This window comes from Neltuma alba, unplaced genomic scaffold (genome assembly GCF_004799145.2).
Source record: "Neltuma alba isolate B1F8T4 unplaced genomic scaffold, ASM479914v2 tig00003893_pilon, whole genome shotgun sequence".
NCBI classification, from domain to species: Eukaryota; Viridiplantae; Streptophyta; class Magnoliopsida; order Fabales; family Fabaceae; genus Neltuma; species Neltuma alba.
The window spans coordinates 64,535-82,215 of NW_021633470.1; the positions used below are offsets into that span (position 1 = coordinate 64,535).

The following is a 17,681-nucleotide window of genomic DNA, read 5'->3' on the forward strand; positions in this document are numbered from 1 at the left end:
ATAGACGGCTGCTAGGAAAAGAAAGCAGTCTAAATTATGCATTGTACGCAAATTAACATGGACCACTTTGTCATCTAAATTTGCAACCTCATATTTGTTGGGAAGTTGAATGCACCAGGTGCCAAGACCTGCCACTATCATCCATTTAGCTTGGTGAGTGACCGTTCATTAACCTTTCAGCTGAAAATGGACATTATTCAAATTCATAATGATCACGACGTGCATGAACTCATTCAACAATTAACACAGCCAGCCAGAGATGGACTGCAACGCTTATCAACTAGTCAACACAAGGAGGGAAAAAAAAAAGATTCTTTTTTAGATAAAATGGATGTTTGGGTAAGATCAAAACCATGGTTTCAGAAATATTTTTATGGTATATGAAGTAAATATGTAGAGGAATTTATCTCAATTTACGAAAAAGTGCTTATAAAAAGTGATTATGAGATTACCCAGATACCACTCAAAATCCCAAAGATACACAGAGAAAAGGATTTTTTTTTTAATTTCTGGAAAAGAAATAGAGAAAAGTAATGTTCTTTGCATTGGAAAACGAAAATTATACAATAAATGTAGAGATAATACTATCTCCGGTTCTTAATATAAGATCCCGTTTGATTTTTATGTTGGTCCTAAATATAAGACCCCAATCCATTTTGTCTCTCATATTTACTCAGTTTTTTTCAAGATAGTCCTTCTAATAATTATAGTTTTAACCAACATACTTGATTAGTAAGGATATTTTAAGAAAGACAACACCTATTTATTATAAATAACTAACTTAACTTTTTTTTTTAATTTCTTCAAATTAGTCAACTGACTCTTATAATTAAGACCGGAGATAGTATATAGCAGTGATTACATTCGGACTAATAGCGTTATTTCCACCGAGGGCCTCAGGGAAGTAATGAAACTATGATTTTAGATGAGAGGAAAAATGATTGTAAGGCGAGGAAGAACACAGATCCATGGACATAAATGCCCACACATTACTAAGACTAGATCTGCCAGATATATAGAAAGACGAAAGCATCTTGAGAGAATGAGCTTTCAACGATCTAGGTAGCACTCAAAACTATACTACTCTATCCCTAATTATAAGAACTTTTTAGCCAAATTACGTTTGTTAAGAAAACAGTTAAAATTAGTTAAAAATAATTAATATATAACAAATATAATTTTTTTCCAAATATACCCTAATAAATATAAGAGAGTAATAATGAGATAAATAGAGAGAGAATTACATGGGAATTTGTTAGGGGTAAAATAGACAACAATGCATTAAATATTCAGACAAATTTAAAAAAAACCTTATAAAAAGGAACAAATCCATTCAAAAAAAAAATCTTATAATTAGGGACGGAGGGAGTAAGCTATAGACGTATGACAGATATCCCCTCTGCAAATTCACGATCCATCCAACAAGGACAGTGAATTAAAACATCTTCGCTGGTATCACAAAACCATAACCGATTATATGTGATTATAAGTATTTTAGCGAAGCATTGTTCAGTAATACATAGCTATCTCCTTTCAGGACTGAAAGTTGGCCTCACTATGGAGTTCCCGACAGCATCTCCTGAATGGCTGGTTCTAAGTGCATAGCATTAGGACTCAACATTGTAGAAGACTTTTGTTGATCCTTTCTTTGAGCGAATCTGAGAAACCTGCACATATGCATACCACGCCAATCGTAGCAAACATCAGAAAAATACAAAGCGGGCAACAAAATATTACCTATCAGAAGCTAAGTCTCTACAGGATCAAGGTCTCTTGTCCACTGCTCTAGAAATAAAGCATAATAACATTCAAACTGAGAAAAAAAAATAAAAAAAATAACAAAAAAATGTAAGGTCAAAATAAGTCATGAAGGACTACAAAGTGCATGGACAGTTTTGCTGTTATGGAGAACAATTTTCATCATCGATGCATATGCCGATAAGGGAAACAGCACCAAATTCAACAGAATTAAATCGCAGACATTTAAGCGGAAAAACATGTAGGTAATATCACTACAGAATCACAAATCGGATATAAATATCTAGTTGATCAGCGAAAGGAGACAGGTTTCGGACCTTAATGCTTACAATATCTGAAATATCAGAAACATGGGTACCACCACAGGGACAGCCAGGACTATCTCCCATCCTCACAATCCGAGGTGTGCTTTCCTGCCAAAGTTGGTGCATTGATATTAAAACACACTGTATATTAGTACCCAAAAAAACTCACAGCAGAGTGAGCCAGACGTAACAATGGATTTTTGATATTCGATCTCATGTAACATGTAATCAAATCATTTAGCGGAGTTAGATAAAGGTTGCTGTGTGTCAACTAATGAAAGAACTCCCCGCTTATAAAAGTATGCTGATTCATCTGGGGAAGGTCTTTTTTTTTTTTGGGGGGGGTGGTGGTGGTGCAGTTCATGGACACAAAAGCAGAAAGCCATCCTGATAAATAATTGCCAACTTTTATTTTTAGCTTAAAAAGTAATTCACGAATTATTGGTCAGAGCAAAACCTGCAACTTGTTTAGTGCATAAGTAAAACACAAAATTCTTTGTAATATTATAATTGTGTGTGTATATGTTGATAAACTAACCTTGGGAACATAATCAGGAAGGCAACCGCCACAAAGCTCAGCAGCTTCATCATATCGTAACGTAGCAACATAAACCTAGGAATTGAAATCAGCAGTTTGAGAACCAGATGCATTTCGTGTGTGTTTGTGTATTAAAAAGCAATTTATGAACACAAAACTTACTTTTCCTCCCACAGAAATTAGCCGATTAGCCTCTAGCTCTAAATTTTTCTGCTTGTTCTGCATTTCATTTTGTGGAACCGTTCCTTTATATTCTACCCAGGGCCTGGTGACAATATATAATAGGAATTGCCAAGAAATTTTTGCATCTTATGAACAAATTCTCAAAAATGTGAGGTAATAGTAATCAATTAATTGTTAATTCTTTCTCATAATCACTCTAATGCTTAGTATTCCCCATAAAAGCAAAGATTTGACCGATGTATTATTGCTTATCAGTTTGTATATTGGAATACTATATCCACTCAACTTAAAGGCATAGAGCATAAAGGAATCGGGCCGGATGCAACGGTTATTCACTTCCCACCATTTTTTTTTTTTAGTGAAACAGCACTTCCCACCATTTTTAGCTTCCATATTTTATGGGCAGCTAGCTATACATGCAATACGCATAATAATCATATACCCAAAAAAAAAAAAAAAACAGAAGAAGAAAGAAGCAAGTAAAGTATATACCCATCAGGAAAATGGTAGGCTTTGCCGGGCTCTAAATGACCCAATCCTATTCTGGGCAGACACAGATCAAGTAAATGGCCAGCTGAATGCAACCTATATGAATAAATGATTGAAGTGTTAGAATGAACCAAGGAATATTGTAAGTTCTCTTAAATTACGACCACCATATACTGTGATATACAAGTGCCATAAATTTTTTTTTTTTTGGCTTGAAATGAAGTTTGATCATCTGGATGCAAAATGAATTTCATCATTGAAAAATTTTATACTTGGAATTCAGCTTTCGCCTGGCATCATCCACAACCAGTGTGACCTCCCTTCCCGCCTCAACTTTGTTTTCAAATTCCTGGCCCAAATTCTCAAATAATCCATAGTGGAAAACCTAAAGATATACAACAAATATATAAAAATGGGCTAACTAGTTATACAAAAATGAGCAAACTGGTAAACTTAAGTTCACGTTCGCACTTACAATTCCATCTTTTGATCGGACGTCTTGAACCACAAACTTGCAGTCTGAACCAGAAATGCGTATGAAGCCAGTGTCGGCCGGCTGACCACCACCTTGCGGATAGAAGATAGTGCGATCTAACATCAAAGCATTTCTGCCGTCATCTCCCTTTCAAACGAAACGAAAACGACAAAAACTCAGAGAAAAGGGGAAAAATTACTTGAAGTTAATTCTCAACACAAAATCAGGAAAAAGTAATAATCTTTGATGCCTTTTAATGCAACACAGAAGAAGTAATATAAACCTTGAAGTGGGAAAGAAGTGTGGCAGAAGATTCGAGCCTCCACATGTCATCGTAATAGTCGAGCTTAGTCGAACTCGAATCCATGGCCGTTCGCCGAGTATCAGATCGGTCGGTATTCTGTGATATTATTACTTTAGCAGTGCTTGGCGGTCGTCGACAAAGTATCTCAACTATAAAGTAATTAGTAATTGATAAATAACTAACAAAACGCGGAGCGAAGGCCAGACTTTCTCTAAAACGCCATTGACTTTGACTGGTCTGACCCCCCAACCGCCAACTTACCGCATGAGGCGGCTAAGAAAAAGAAACGCAAGAGAAGTTTAATGCCAATTCTTAGGAAACCCCTTCCTTTATAAATTTGAACCTTCTCTCCAAAGCACAAGAATGTTGTGGAAAATTAAAACCTCCAGATCTTTCATCAATGGCTGATTTAAAAGTAAGGAAGGCAAGCAATAGAAAACGAACTCACCGGTCATCCTCTGCCATTAAGGTTCTTCCAAAAGAGTAGTTACTGGAAGTTTTAGCGAGGGTTGCCTCTGGTTCGGTTTCTGACCTCTACAAGGGTAAAGTATTCTGTAGAGAATTCCTTCAAGCTGCGGACGATGATTATATATATGAACATGTATCTCTGGATAAGTTTCCGCTAATCCCATGGTTTATCACCGACAAAGAATTTTCATTCTTGAAACGTTGCAAGGAAAGTGGCCATTCAGAGAGTTTATACAGAGACGGAATGGTGGAATACTTCAGTTCTTTAAGTTAAAGTCAGGTCTTGAGAGTTTAAGAAAGGCTTCCCAAAAGGGGCATAAAGATGCAAAGTATGTATATGGTGTGATTCTGATATGCGCCGCTGATGAAGAGCAGAGAAAACAGGGACTTTAGCTTTTACGTTTCTTGAGAATGTCCAAGTGTATTAAAAGAAGTAGGAAGAGGGTCAAGAGGTTTATTTGGAGCAGGTGGGTAAGAAATCGTTTGGCTCGAATTCGCAGACCTTTGTGCCAATTCCGTACATCTCGTAACAGTCGGAGATTGCATAATGTTTCAAGAGGATGGCCTTCATTAAATGAGGAAGAAGACGATGGTATTGATATTTCATGTGAATATTGCACGGGGGATCACGAACTTGGTCTGTTTTGTGATTTGCTACGCGTACGTGTATAGCACCCACCTGTGGAGAAATATTATTAGTCCGATTTTCCATCGGTCTAGTTTAAAATTTAAATCTCAAGGTTCGAAATCGTCAGTACTCAGCATCCAGCGATATTCTTTTTTGCCCATAATTTTTAAGAAAAATAACATAAACTAGAAATAGTAATGTTTCAATTTAAGCACTTAAGAGTTCAAAATCTTAAAGGAGGAAATAATGCCTAATATATGATATTTTATAAATATAGTCAAATAATTAAAATGTTTTTGTATCATATTTTTATTAAAAATATTAAATTTGTTATTAACAGTACATTTCTGATCATTAACTGTGTTAATGTTGGCTTATAGCTTATTAATAAATAAGTTCACAACTTGTTAATAAACTTTTTGATACAAGGACATTTTTGTTATTTAACTACATTTGCAAAACACCTTATTAAGTATTACTTCTTCTCCTAAGATTTTAAAGTCTTAAATACCTGAATTAGAATATTACAATTTTTAACTTTTTTTAATGTTATTTTTTCTAATTTTTAATATATTATTTCTACACGTTTTTTTTTTCTTTTTTACTTTCCTTCAGGAGGGCGTTTTATGGAACTACGTCAGTAAGGGATCAAAATCTGTCCCTCGACACATGAGAATCGAGAAAACAAAGGAGTGGTCACCCCCCGCCCCCCTTCAGATAACTTAGATTTTACATCATTATTGGCAAATCAACCTTCTTCAATTTATTTTTAAAAAGTGAGCAGATAGAAAACAATTTTTATCTCATTTTGTGTGATTTAAAATGATGTTATATCAAACAATAAAATAAAATAAATTGTGAAATATGTTAGTTTAATATATACAGTTGCAGAAGAAACAAAAGGATCTGCATCCACTTTTGTCGGAGGCACTCAGTTGAATTCTTTCCCCAGTGGCCACTTGCTCTTCCTTTGTACCTTCAAGACTCAACTCTACCATCGCCCCATGCGAGAGACTAGGAAGGCAGCATACAATAATATTCCATTGGACTCGGAAGATATTTGGTCTTCACGTCAATGAAAACCATCAAAACTATGACTTCGGTTAAGAGAGTACGTACTTAAGCAACAAGTCCGTTGAAACCCATTATGATATGATTTCAAGTTCAGTCATGATATTTATCCGGACGCTATCCAACAATAACCAAGCGGATGATAATAGTAACATAACGCCAGACCACTACGAGGAGGAACCCAATCAATTATCAAATCACTTCCAAATGCATCACATAGTCAGCCAGAAAGGACATTCGGTTGGTACCGCGAGTGGACAAATCAGGTATAGCAACATTCATAACTAAACTAACAAAAACTTAGTAATAATTCTCGAATATAACTTGCAACCAAACTTCAGAGAAAATTTATCATCCTCTACTGTTGCTTGACTTCGACTTTCTTCTTCTGCCACAGACGATCTAATGCACTGTCAGCATCCCCCTGGAAAAGCATAGATTATGTCATAAGCCTCATCTTCTACGTGCACCTTGAAGTTTGAACGGCATTATCACGAACACAACATACCATAAAACCATATATTCTACATGCAACCCTTCAACACTACAAGTATGTAGCATTACTGATACATGAAAAGCATTAACACGACTTTTTTTATTTCTGAATCCATAAGAAGGATCTCACATACAATCAACGATTCACTATCTATGATTGACAGAGATCAGGTAATCAGAACATCCTCACAGCCTAAAATTTCTAAACTTCCACATAAATGCAACCAAATCACCAGAAATCTAATATTTGATCATTCATCAGTCATGGAATTTTATCTTCACCTTATGAAAAATCAAAAGAAAGGGATAGATGGAGTTGAATATTAAAAAACATGAACAAATACTAAAAGCTGATGGGCAAAGGGCTATAGGCATCTTCTGTTGCCATATGCAGCCAAATCCACATTGCTAAGCTACTAACACTACAACAATTACTCGGCAAAACAGTCATATGTTCACTAGTAGGGCACAAATCCGATTCATACGATTCCAGAACACATTACAAAACTGATCAGATAAATTCTACTGACCTGGGCACGGATGAAACCACACATAGCAAATGTGGAAAAATGGCCATTGTAAATACCGTTCTCATCGAGATGCCCAATGTTGATCTGCACGGACGCATGGTCCTTTGCAGTTATCAGTCTATTTGTTGCGGAGCTGAACAAAATCACCAATTAGTTCAAATCCCACGGAGATCAAACAATCAATCACATGAGAAGTTTCAACAAAATTAAAGAAATATAAAGACATACCATTTCCTTGGGATGTAAAGCTCAGTAATCTGGCCTTCCTCGTTCTGCATCTTCTTTTTTTCTCGGAGCGTATGAAAAATTCTCCGTTAAAGATCTACGAACCTGACTCAAGGTAGAAGACAACGAAAGTATAAAGTGTTAAAGAGCATGTCCTCTGCAAATTGGAAATATATATATATATATATATATATATTGAATGTGAAGTCTGAAGGTTCATGTCCTCGAGAAGTAGATGCATTTAGAAATTTGAAACAACAGTATATGGTACGTGAAAACTTGGTTTTCCAATTGACTGCAAATCTACCAGTAAATATTCAAGCATAACGAAGGTAAAATTTTCGACACGTGCCAATTGTGTCCTACGTGAAATAGGGAATTTTATTTTCTATTTGTATACAACTCTAACATGAATAGAAAGAAGCGCAACAAGCGCTACCAAAAAGCTATAAACGAATCGATAAATCACACAAAATGTTAAAAACAATAAACAAAAACATGAAGCAGTTTCGACGCGAACATCACATTAGAGTCCAAACAGAGAACAACTTATTACGTCCGTAATGTTTAAACAGATGTAGAATACACGGTATTACTGTGATATCATCAACACTTAAGCTGAATATCTCGAAACCCTGAATGTAAAACTTAACCAAAAAAATGTATTTGAAGTTCGATAACTGTTAAGAATCGTTGCCTCCGGCAAAGGAAAATTCAGAAGAAACCAAGGAGGAAAACATCAATAGAACGGCGAAAACCAGGTCATAAAATAAACCACCAGTAAGTAAACATCAGTAGTTGCGGGGGAGGGCGTACGTACCAAGGGAGGCGAAGAAACCAGCGCGCCGATGAGAGACGGTGAACTTCGTAGATAAATGAATCTTATATGACGAAAACCTAGTTTCTCAGGTGGGGCGGATTCGGACTTCGGCTTTTAACGTATCCATGTACAAGGTCCAAAATAAGGCCTGCTAATGAGGCCCCCTGTCAAACCCAGCGATAGAGTTCGAATGGGGAAGGATTTATCTTCGTTTAAGGCCCTATCCAGTTCCAACATGAATTAATTCTATTAATTAGCAGCATAAGATTTTAGATTATTCTTTTGTCAAAAAAAAAAAAGTTCTTATCAATTACAGTTGTTCATCACAAAATTTAATTAATTCATAAATAATAAACATAAAAAGGTAATTTAATGTATATTTTTCACTCTTTGTCACCTGCGTAACCCTCCTCCCATGGCCCATGGGATTCTCTCCTGAGAAATTGGCAAAAACACGTTTTGCTTTATTTAATTGCTCTAGTAACGTGTGCCAGTGATTTACGTTTAGGATCTACATGCATGCTACTTCTAGCACTTGACACAAGAACTAATTAGAGATTGAATTTGATTTTGAATATAAGATTTCAATTTATTTTGTTTCTCAAATTTATAATTCATTCTCTAAAGTATTCCTATTAATTACACATATTAAGAAATTTTTATCAATGGATGGTCATAATTAAAAATATTTTTTTGAGAAATTGAATTTATATTTATTACAAATAATTAACTTAACTAATTTTTTAAATCTATTTAAATTAATTAAAGAGGTATTATAGTAAGAATGGGAGCTAATACAAGGCAACTTGAATTATGTAAATGAGTAAACCTATAGCCACTATAACCGAACAAGGCTACAAAGCATCTAACCATTCTCTGTAAACATGCGTGTGCTTGCAAAAAGTGCAGAGACAGCCTGGCGCAGCCTTTGCATGAGCTGTGGTTCAAAATAACTATAATTTGTCCTTCGGTTTTATCCAAACTAAACCTGTCAATTGTCATGCCTGATTTTAAGTTTTTAACAATCCAAGCAAGCGACGTCTTCTTAGCTTGCCGAGCCCAGCATGGTCCCAGCCATCCCAAATTCTAATCCACACCTTCTCTCGTACAAGAAAGACTAATATGAGTCCTCGTCATAGCAATGTGGCTCCCTCCAAATATCTACATCTCGCTTCAAACCACCGTTGGTCACCCTCCAAATATCTACTAGTCTGTACCGGCTGTGTTTAGTTTATATTCCAACTTTAGATTATATTTTCCCTTTCTTTTTCTTTTTACAAAAAAACAGGCTTTGACTTGATCCCCCAAAAAAAAAAAATAGTTAATGAATGGCATGAAAGTATGTATCATTCATAAATGAGAGGACGTGAGGGCAACAACATTTCGTTGCTTTTGATGGAGGGAGCCTTGTCCCTCAATTCAAACTGATATTATTCGGAGAAAAAAAAAGAACAATACTCAGTCTTAAACTTCATCTTTTATTTAAAAAAAAAAAACTACCTCCGCTTTTTAATATAAGAATTTGTTTAACTTTTATTTTGGTTCTAATTATAAAACCCTAATCTACTTTGTTTCTTATATTTATATTTTTTTCTCAAGATAGTTCTCTTAATAATGATACTTCTAGCTGATAAACTTGATTAGTAAGGATATTTTAAGAAAAACAACATCTATTTATTATAAATAACTAACTTAACTTATTTTCTTAATCTCTTCAAATTAGTCAACTAACTTTTATAATTAAGACTGTAGGCATTACATTACTTGCATAATCACGAATGCACGGGAGACTTGGGGTGCTTGTTCATGGTAGATTCCAGGCATTGACTTACGCTCTATTTCTCCCACTGACTGCGCCTGCAATCATTCTCTCTCCCCCGACGAAGCCCAAACAAGCCATCACAAAGCTGACCAGCTAAAAAATATATTTCTCTGGTTTTAAATATAAATTTTTTTATAATATAAATTACACAATAAAAGAGGTATTTTATTTAATAACGGAGAAGTACTATTTTTAATCTAAAAATTAATGTATGAATGATATGCCATCTAGCATGCTTCGACTTCATGTTTAACTTGTTAATGTTAAAGAAATGCTCGCTCATTCTTATGGAGCAGCTAGCCAGCTAGGCAATCACTCATCAAGCCACAAACTAATACTCCTCCGGTTCTTAATGTAAGATCCATTTAACTAATTAGATTAGATTAAAGAAGTCAGGTAAATTAGTTAATTATAAGAAAAGTGACACATTTTTCCTAAAACACCATAATCATCTTTCTTAATACCCCATCTCCCTCTTCTACTTGATTATAGTTGAGGGGGTATTCATAGGAATAATTTAGAAAAAATTGATAAATATGATAAATGTGTCTTATATTTAGAACTAAAACCAACTCAAAAATTGGATCTATATTAAGGATCGGAAGAGTATTACATCATCCAAAAACGCGTCTGTGTTGGGTGTTGGCATTGCAAACGAGGAATCCATTCTCAGTTTCCCCACATGCAAATTTTCTCATACGCAACTGGAACAGCCCATCAAGCCAGCTTTTGAAGCCAACCTAGTCCTGTACACAACCGGAACCGTTTTTCAATCCCTCCCCCCTTTTCAACGCAAAGCGAGGTCTGTATTACTATTACTATTAGTGTCCAAGGAAAGAAGGGGCGTTCTGAGTCAAGTGGCACCAATTGTAATTATACCCTGCTTTCAGTGGCATTTCTCACTTATGGCCGCTTATAATCCCGCCTCCGACGTCTCTCTCATCCCCTCCATTCCAAAACTGACGCTGAAAATATGGGAACCTCAAGACGCTCTTACGGCCTCGTGGTAATGGGGACGATCTTGGCTTTTCACGCACTTGTCTGCTCATCCGCCACCATCGATTTCGGCGGCCTCTTCCCGGTTAAATCCGAGTGCCGCGGATCCACCGCCGACTGCCTACTTTTGGAGAACGAGGGAGAGTTGTTTGGGTCGGAGTTTGAGATGGAATCAGAGATCAGCCGGCGCATTCTGGCGACCTCGAGGTACATAAGCTACGGTGCGCTGAGGAGGAACACTGTTCCCTGTTCCCGACGCGGCGCTTCCTACTACAATTGCCGTCCCGGTGCCCAAGCCAATCCCTACCGTCGTGGCTGCAGTGCCATCACTCGCTGCAGAAGTTGAAATTCTTTTCTCATTTTCTCTCGTAAACGTTACTGTGATATATAATAGCAAGAAAATAGAATTTCCTTGTTCTCATCTATATCATAATCATTTGTAGTCATTTCATAAAAATATTCTTAAGATTTTATATGTTATATGCTGGCAAAGAGAGAGATTTATAAGTTGGATTGAATTGAAATCATGGCTCATTAGTAGTCATTTTCTCTCTTTCTCGTATTTTTTTTGGGGCTCATTGTTAACGGATGGATTCTTCTGGAAAGTAATTAATTAGACTATGGAAGGAAAATCTTTTTGGCGCTTTTGACGGAGGAGAGGGCAATGACTATGGTATAATGAGAAATTGAAAGGAGATGTTGCCCGTCTTCTAGGAAGAATGAGAAATTGTGGAATGAGGAGTGCAGAAAATGGTGAATTACACGCAGCTCGTTTCGCACGGTTCTAGTTAGCTCAGCTAACGCCCCCCCGGGGGGCTGGGGGTGTGGTTTTTTTCTTGCCAGAAGAAATATGATACGGGGCGTCTTCTGTTCCTGGGCAGTGCACGGTACTGTTCTGTAGCTTTTAACTGAGGGAGGAAGCCACGCGTGTGTTATTGTCCGCGTGAATCCGAGTCAGCGAACCGGTCTCCATCATGCCTGACAACCACGACACAGCTAGCTGGCTTTGGCCGGCTTATATTATAATATACGTGATACTTAATATAAAAATTAATTGATTAATTAATTTAAATAGATTAAAAAAATTTAATTTAATTAATTATTTATAATATTTCGGTTGATTTTTATTTTGATATTAGATATATAATTATAATTCATTTCGTCTCTTATATTTATCTATTTTTTTAAAAATAGTTCTTTTAATCATGATAGTTCTAACTAATAAATTTGATTAATAAAGATATTTTATGAAATATAAAATCTATTTATTACAAATAATTAATTTAATTTATTTTCTTAATCTTTTCAAATTAGTCAACTAGTTCTTATATTTAATACCAGAGATAGTATATAGGTATTATTATTTTTAAATATCCTTATTAATCAAGTATCATTCGATAAAATATTTAATATATGCAATTGTTACAATAATTATTTTTAAAAAATAAAATATATTAAGATGTTATGTTTAGGATTAATTAAAAATCAAATTAATTTTTATATTAATAATTGAAGGTAGTACTCCCTCCAATTTAAAATATAAACAAAACTTTATTCATTAGGTTTATCAATAAACTAATTAAAATCAATTTAAAATAATAAATGTGTACGATATATATTTATTTTTCTTAATGTACCCTTATTAATAAAGAGAATAAGTAAAAGATGTAATAAATAAATTAAAGAGGAAAGAAAATATATGAGGATAAAATTAAAAAATCTCATTAAATATTTAGATAAAAGTGAATATTATCTTATAAAAAAACAACTCTTTTAAAAAAAAATTAGTTTATATTTTAAACCGGAGAGAGAAATACATAACTACAATAATGTAAATAATGTGTTTAATTTAAATCTGGGCCGCCAAATTGGACGGTCTTTTTTGGACTCAACCAAATTGGATGGTCTTTGCACCTTTTCTTTTACATGTACGTTAAAATGTTTAATTTAGCACTTGATGTTTGGCACTGCCTTGTAGCTGCGGTCCTATTCCAGCGGGGTTTCAAGATCAATCCCATGGCTGTCCTGGATTGTCATATCTATTTCAATCTCAATTTAGATGATATCATTTGATCTCATGCTAAGAAAGAAGATCTAACACAGGTCTGAAGAAACCTGAATCCGAATTTCTGTTAAACCGGTCAGTGCAGTATAGTGACACTGCACTTGATATGGCGCCCTTTAAATGAGTAGTCTCTAACATGCTAAACTCCCATATGATTAACAAACTATTGACTTTGATCCAAAGGGCAAAAACGAATGATACGCAGGAAGAAGGTTTTGCGTCACATCCGATCCGAACAGAGGAAAACAGTGCCACTTGGATTACGAAAAACATACAAAACAACCCAAAAAGCCCAAAAACACAATTATTATTATCATTGTTATGATCATCATCATTAGCGTCTTCTTTTTTTTTCAATAATCATTATCATTATTATTGTCATCAATATTAGTATACATGTAAAACCTTAACCACGTGCTTGGCCTGTACTCTATTCTTCACGAAGTAAGCACTAAATAAACTAAACATGGAAGGCGCATCGAGACCTTTGGGCCCGGCTCTATAGTTGCCGCCCCGAGTTTGAGCCCAAATACAAATGCACTCAGGCCCCGTGCTATGGTTGTTACCCACATGTACAAATTTTGCGTGACCACGTGTTTGATCCGGATAAAATTTGTTGGCAAAGGGAGAAGGGAAAAAAAAAAGGAAGAAGGAAGATCCGGATAAAATTTACTTGAATGCATGTCTCCAATGGCTTTATTTTATTAATTTTGAGGGGGGGGGGTTGTTTTTATACATGAAGAGCCAAAGTTAGAGCTCAGCGGACTGATGAGGCAGAATTATAGGAGGGGTTGAAGGGGAGAAATCAGAAAATCATACGATACTACTATAGCATTTACCTGAACGAGTAATACATTTCCCAATTTGGAGGCACCAAAGGAATAGTGGACGGATACTTAACAGTATTCTACAAGTGAGAATCACTTCGTCCTCAAGTATCTGGCCCCGCTAGCAAACTAAAACTAAAGGCAAAAGTGACTGCATTAATACCTTTATGATTTTCTTATTTGAGTAGCCTCATTCTTGATTGGTTAATTCGAGATTTACCCAAGCATTACTCAGATCTGGAAGTACAAGTTGCACAAAACCACGAGAGAGAGAGAATTAAAAATCGCGTGAATGGAGATAAATAATTAGTTTTAAATTTCCAATCGAACCCTTAATATACAAATAATAATTATTATAATTTTTGAAAATACATGTTAAATATAAATAGTTCTCCCCGCGTTAACGTGCGGCTGCCTCCAGACTCCAGTTATTACAAGTGTAAATATAAGTAGTAAAAGTGGGGCCAAGAGAAAAAGGATGTGATCTAACTAACCAAAAGTAATTAAAAGATGCTGGAAGAAAAAAAGCAATTAAAAAAGATAAATAGTATTATAAAATAATGATACATGTATTATATATACAGGCTGTCGGAACATCATGCTCATTTCCTTTGGGCTTGACCGGAATTTGTGGATCTTTGAGCTCCACCGACTACCCCTAATCGGAAAAGAACCACACTTTTCGTCGTATTTACGATCTTCGTCATCTCAATTCCCATCCCGCGTCCGCCTTCATTTCTTACATTACATTTGGATTTTGGACACAAGACACTGCCAAATAATCGCAATCACGCTTTCCCCCCCTTTTTTCTCCTTGTAGAGCAGGAACAAGAGGGTTTGTGTGTCGGCGGTTCATCTCGGCCGAGTCGACTCAATAATGCTGGAACGGTGTATCGGTTATCGCCGACTCCGTCAGATCCAGAGGGCGTGCCGCCACGGCACCGTCACCTTCCTCTGCCTCTTCCTCACCGTCGTCGTCCTACGTGGCACCATTGGCGCCGGCAAGTTCGGGACCCCCGAGCAAGACTTCAACGAGATCCGTGACCATTTGTACTCGCGTGGCCGGCGCGTTGAGCCGCATCGCGTCCTCGAAGAAGCTCAACCCGAGAACTCTGGCTCTTCGCAATCCAACAACTACGCGACCTTCGATATATCGAAGATTCTGATCGATGAGGGAGGCGATGACGAGAAGCGTGATCCAAATACACCTTACAGTCTTGGCCCCAAGATTTCAGATTGGGACGAACAGCGTGCTGAGTGGTTGAAAAACAACCCAGATTACCCGAATTTTATCGGACCCAATAAGCCCAGGGTGCTTCTAGTAACTGGGTCTTCGCCCAAGCCCTGCGAAAATCCGGTGGGGGATCATTATCTGCTGAAGTCAATTAAGAACAAGATTGATTACTGTAGGCTCCATGGGATTGAGATTTTCTACAATATGGCTCTCCTCGATGCAGAAATGGCTGGATTCTGGGCCAAGCTCCCATTGATTCGGAAGCTGTTGCTGTCTCATCCGGAGATTGAGTTTCTATGGTGGATGGACAGTGACGCAATGTTCACTGATATGGCGTTCGAGGTTCCGTGGGACCGCTACAAGGATCACAACTTTGTGATGCACGGTTGGAATGAAATGGTGTACGATGAGAAGAATTGGATCGGTCTGAACACTGGGAGTTTCCTGCTTAGGAATTGTCAGTGGTCGCTTGACATTCTTGATACCTGGGCGCCCATGGGTCCCAAGGGGAAAATCAGAGACGAAGCTGGGAAGGTCCTCACTAGGGAGCTGAAGAATCGGCCCGTCTTTGAAGCTGATGACCAATCTGCCATGGTTTATATATTAGCGAAGCAGAGGGACAAATGGGGTGACAAGGTTTACCTTGAGAATGCTTATTATTTGCACGGATATTGGGGTATTTTGGTTGATCGGTATGAAGAAATGATTGAGAATTACCATCCAGGTCTTGGTGATCACCGGTGGCCACTTGTGACTCACTTTGTGGGTTGCAAACCCTGTGGAAAATTTGGGGATTACCCGGTTGAGAGGTGCTTGAGACAGATGGACCGAGCCTACAATTTTGGTGACAACCAGATTTTGCAAATGTATGGCTTTACCCACAAGTCACTTGGTAGTCGCAAGGTAAAGAGAGTGAGAAATGAAACCAGCAATCCGCTCGATGTGAAGGATGAGCTTGGATTGCTGCATCCATCTTTCAAAGCCATCAAGTCGCCCACTTCTTCGTGATGGTTTCCGAAGAGATAGTGATCAGCTTCCCGAACAAGTATTGCTTCCCACCGTCTGTCTGCTGCTATACTCTGTTTATTTTGCAATTAAGGATGATAGATTTCAATATGTAATATGTTGGAGCACTCACGATAGTGTTGAAAATTGTAATCTCTATTTATTTTCTTTCACCAATCATTGTTTTAGTATTCTGAGTGATATTGATTTTTGGAAAGAACAAATAGCTTCCTCATCTGTGTCTGTCCTGTATTCAATAGCCATCTTGATGCCGTCGATTAGTCTGCTGTATAATTGGAAGGAATAGTTGCATCATAGCCACTTTTATATGTATAAATTCCTTTATTTGTTGATTACCATTCGTATTTTGCTCGTACTTGATGAAAGTGTGATAGAAATTCCAGCAGTGTGAGTTCTTCTGGATCAAAATCATGCCTTTCTGAGGCTGTTTGATGTTTGAACGATTAGGGCCCCCCCTTTCCCTAGAGTAATGATGTTTGAACGATTGGGCAGCGTCGTTGGTGTATATGAAGACGATACAGATAGGGAAACTGGGTTGAAGAGTATCGTATTGGTATAAGATTTTACTGAGCCTGTAATCCTGCCGGAGCCGTTACATGTAGGCAGGGAAAATTTTAGTAGTGATGTTTGACCAGAATTAAATTTGTCGTGCAGAATCACGCATGAGTAAATGTGATTAGAGAAGCTTGTGAGGGGAGGCATTGGATCTGAATCTGCGACCATCATCGTCACATCATACAAAGGGATGATAAGTCATGTAATCGTCAGATAATTCAGAACAGTTGTGAAGTGTAAGCTGAAACAACTTAAGGCAACATGTGTTGCTAATCAAATTGTTTGACCTACAGCCTCATTATCTAGTTTAGTTGTTTCGTGTGCAAATTGAACGGAACATTATTAGTAGTTGGTATCTTTCCCAGTTAAAGCAATGGACAGAGCAGGCTTTGGGTAATTTCTAAACATAACCACATGGTGAGGCTGGCTGCTCGTTTTCAATATAAAACCATTTGAGCGGCAGTTATGCTGCAGCAAAGCACATGGCCAATGGCTACTAATATGTCAAACTGAGTTAAGAGCCATGTTAAATTACAGGGCATTTTTGTAATATACATTTTTGTTTCGATCGAAGAATGCTAGCTCCTACGAATAGCTAGTCACAATTACATATTTTATATAGCCTTTAATCTAAGTTCTGCTATATGTAGGACGAGAATGTTTTGAGCATGACGAGGGAAGTGTTGAAGGGTAAGACAGAATTATGATAGCTTACTTTTAAGGAATCAAACCAGATAGAGCTTTTCCTTTTCCTTTTTCTTTTCGTGTATTTAGCTAGAGAGCTTTATTAACTTCATCTAAAACTTCCCTAATTTAATGCGAGACCTTATTTTTTATCCAACAGGTTTTTTTTAGTTAAAATCGAAC

At 36.8% G+C, this 17,681-nt stretch overlaps 4 protein-coding genes across 5 annotated transcripts in view; 2 read left to right on the top strand and 2 right to left on the bottom strand.

Moving 5' to 3' along the window:
* Nucleotides 1–1,249: 1,249 nt before the first annotated feature.
* Nucleotides 1,250–17,681, bottom strand: part of LOC114742894 (alanine--tRNA ligase) — a 28,601-nt gene continuing 12,169 nt past the window's right edge. Inside the window, exons 1-8 of one of the 2 annotated variants that reach the window (XM_028931120.1) lie at nucleotides 4,032–4,190; nucleotides 3,749–3,895; nucleotides 3,546–3,658; nucleotides 3,277–3,369; nucleotides 2,764–2,866; nucleotides 2,602–2,676; nucleotides 2,076–2,171; nucleotides 1,250–1,667 (exon numbers count right to left, since the gene is read on the bottom strand). In XM_028931120.1, the coding sequence (XP_028786953.1) occupies nucleotides 1,608–1,667; nucleotides 2,076–2,171; nucleotides 2,602–2,676; nucleotides 2,764–2,866; nucleotides 3,277–3,369; nucleotides 3,546–3,658; nucleotides 3,749–3,895; nucleotides 4,032–4,115 (771 nt within the window). In that variant the 5' untranslated portion in view covers nucleotides 4,116–4,190 and the 3' untranslated portion in view covers nucleotides 1,250–1,607. Of the gene's footprint in view, nucleotides 1,668–2,075; nucleotides 2,172–2,601; nucleotides 2,677–2,763; nucleotides 2,867–3,276; nucleotides 3,370–3,545; nucleotides 3,659–3,748; nucleotides 3,896–4,031; nucleotides 4,191–17,681 lie in introns of those variants that run through there. The other variant, XM_028931119.1, reaches the window with a different exon arrangement.
* LOC114742900 (40S ribosomal protein S21) lies at nucleotides 6,303–8,378 on the bottom strand. Its single transcript, XM_028931125.1, has 4 exons — nucleotides 8,290–8,378; nucleotides 7,473–7,574; nucleotides 7,245–7,377; nucleotides 6,303–6,643 (listed from the first exon to the last, which is right to left on the bottom strand). Exons 2-4 carry the CDS (start codon nucleotides 7,520–7,522, stop codon nucleotides 6,578–6,580), a joined length of 249 nt encoding a protein of 82 aa, XP_028786958.1. The 5' UTR covers nucleotides 7,523–7,574; nucleotides 8,290–8,378; the 3' UTR covers nucleotides 6,303–6,577.
* On the top strand, nucleotides 11,036–11,651 carry LOC114742899 (protein RALF-like 33). The gene has a single exon (XM_028931124.1). It carries the CDS (start codon nucleotides 11,085–11,087, stop codon nucleotides 11,451–11,453), a length of 369 nt encoding a protein of 122 aa, XP_028786957.1. The 5' UTR covers nucleotides 11,036–11,084; the 3' UTR covers nucleotides 11,454–11,651.
* LOC114742896 (xyloglucan 6-xylosyltransferase 2-like) lies at nucleotides 14,638–17,211 on the top strand. The gene is made up of 2 exons (XM_028931122.1): nucleotides 14,638–16,278; nucleotides 16,914–17,211. The coding sequence occupies exon 1, from the start codon at nucleotides 14,877–14,879 to the stop codon at nucleotides 16,239–16,241; it is 1,365 nt and encodes a 454-aa protein (XP_028786955.1). The 5' UTR covers nucleotides 14,638–14,876; the 3' UTR covers nucleotides 16,242–16,278; nucleotides 16,914–17,211.

Coding starts and splice junctions, on each gene's coding strand:
- LOC114742900 (XM_028931125.1), bottom strand. CDS start 7,522: ATGCAGAACGAGGAAGGCCAGATTACTGAGCTTTACATCCCAAGGAAA. Junction 7,378..7,472: donor CTTTACATCCCAAGGAAATG/GTATGTCTTTAT, acceptor GATTTTGTTCAG/CTCCGCAACAAATAGACTGA. Junction 6,644..7,244: donor GTGGTTTCATCCGTGCCCAG/GTCAGTAGAATT, acceptor ATGCTTTTCCAG/GGGGATGCTGACAGTGCATT.
- LOC114742899 (XM_028931124.1), top strand. CDS start 11,085: ATGGGAACCTCAAGACGCTCTTACGGCCTCGTGGTAATGGGGACGATC.
- LOC114742896 (XM_028931122.1), top strand. CDS start 14,877: ATGCTGGAACGGTGTATCGGTTATCGCCGACTCCGTCAGATCCAGAGG.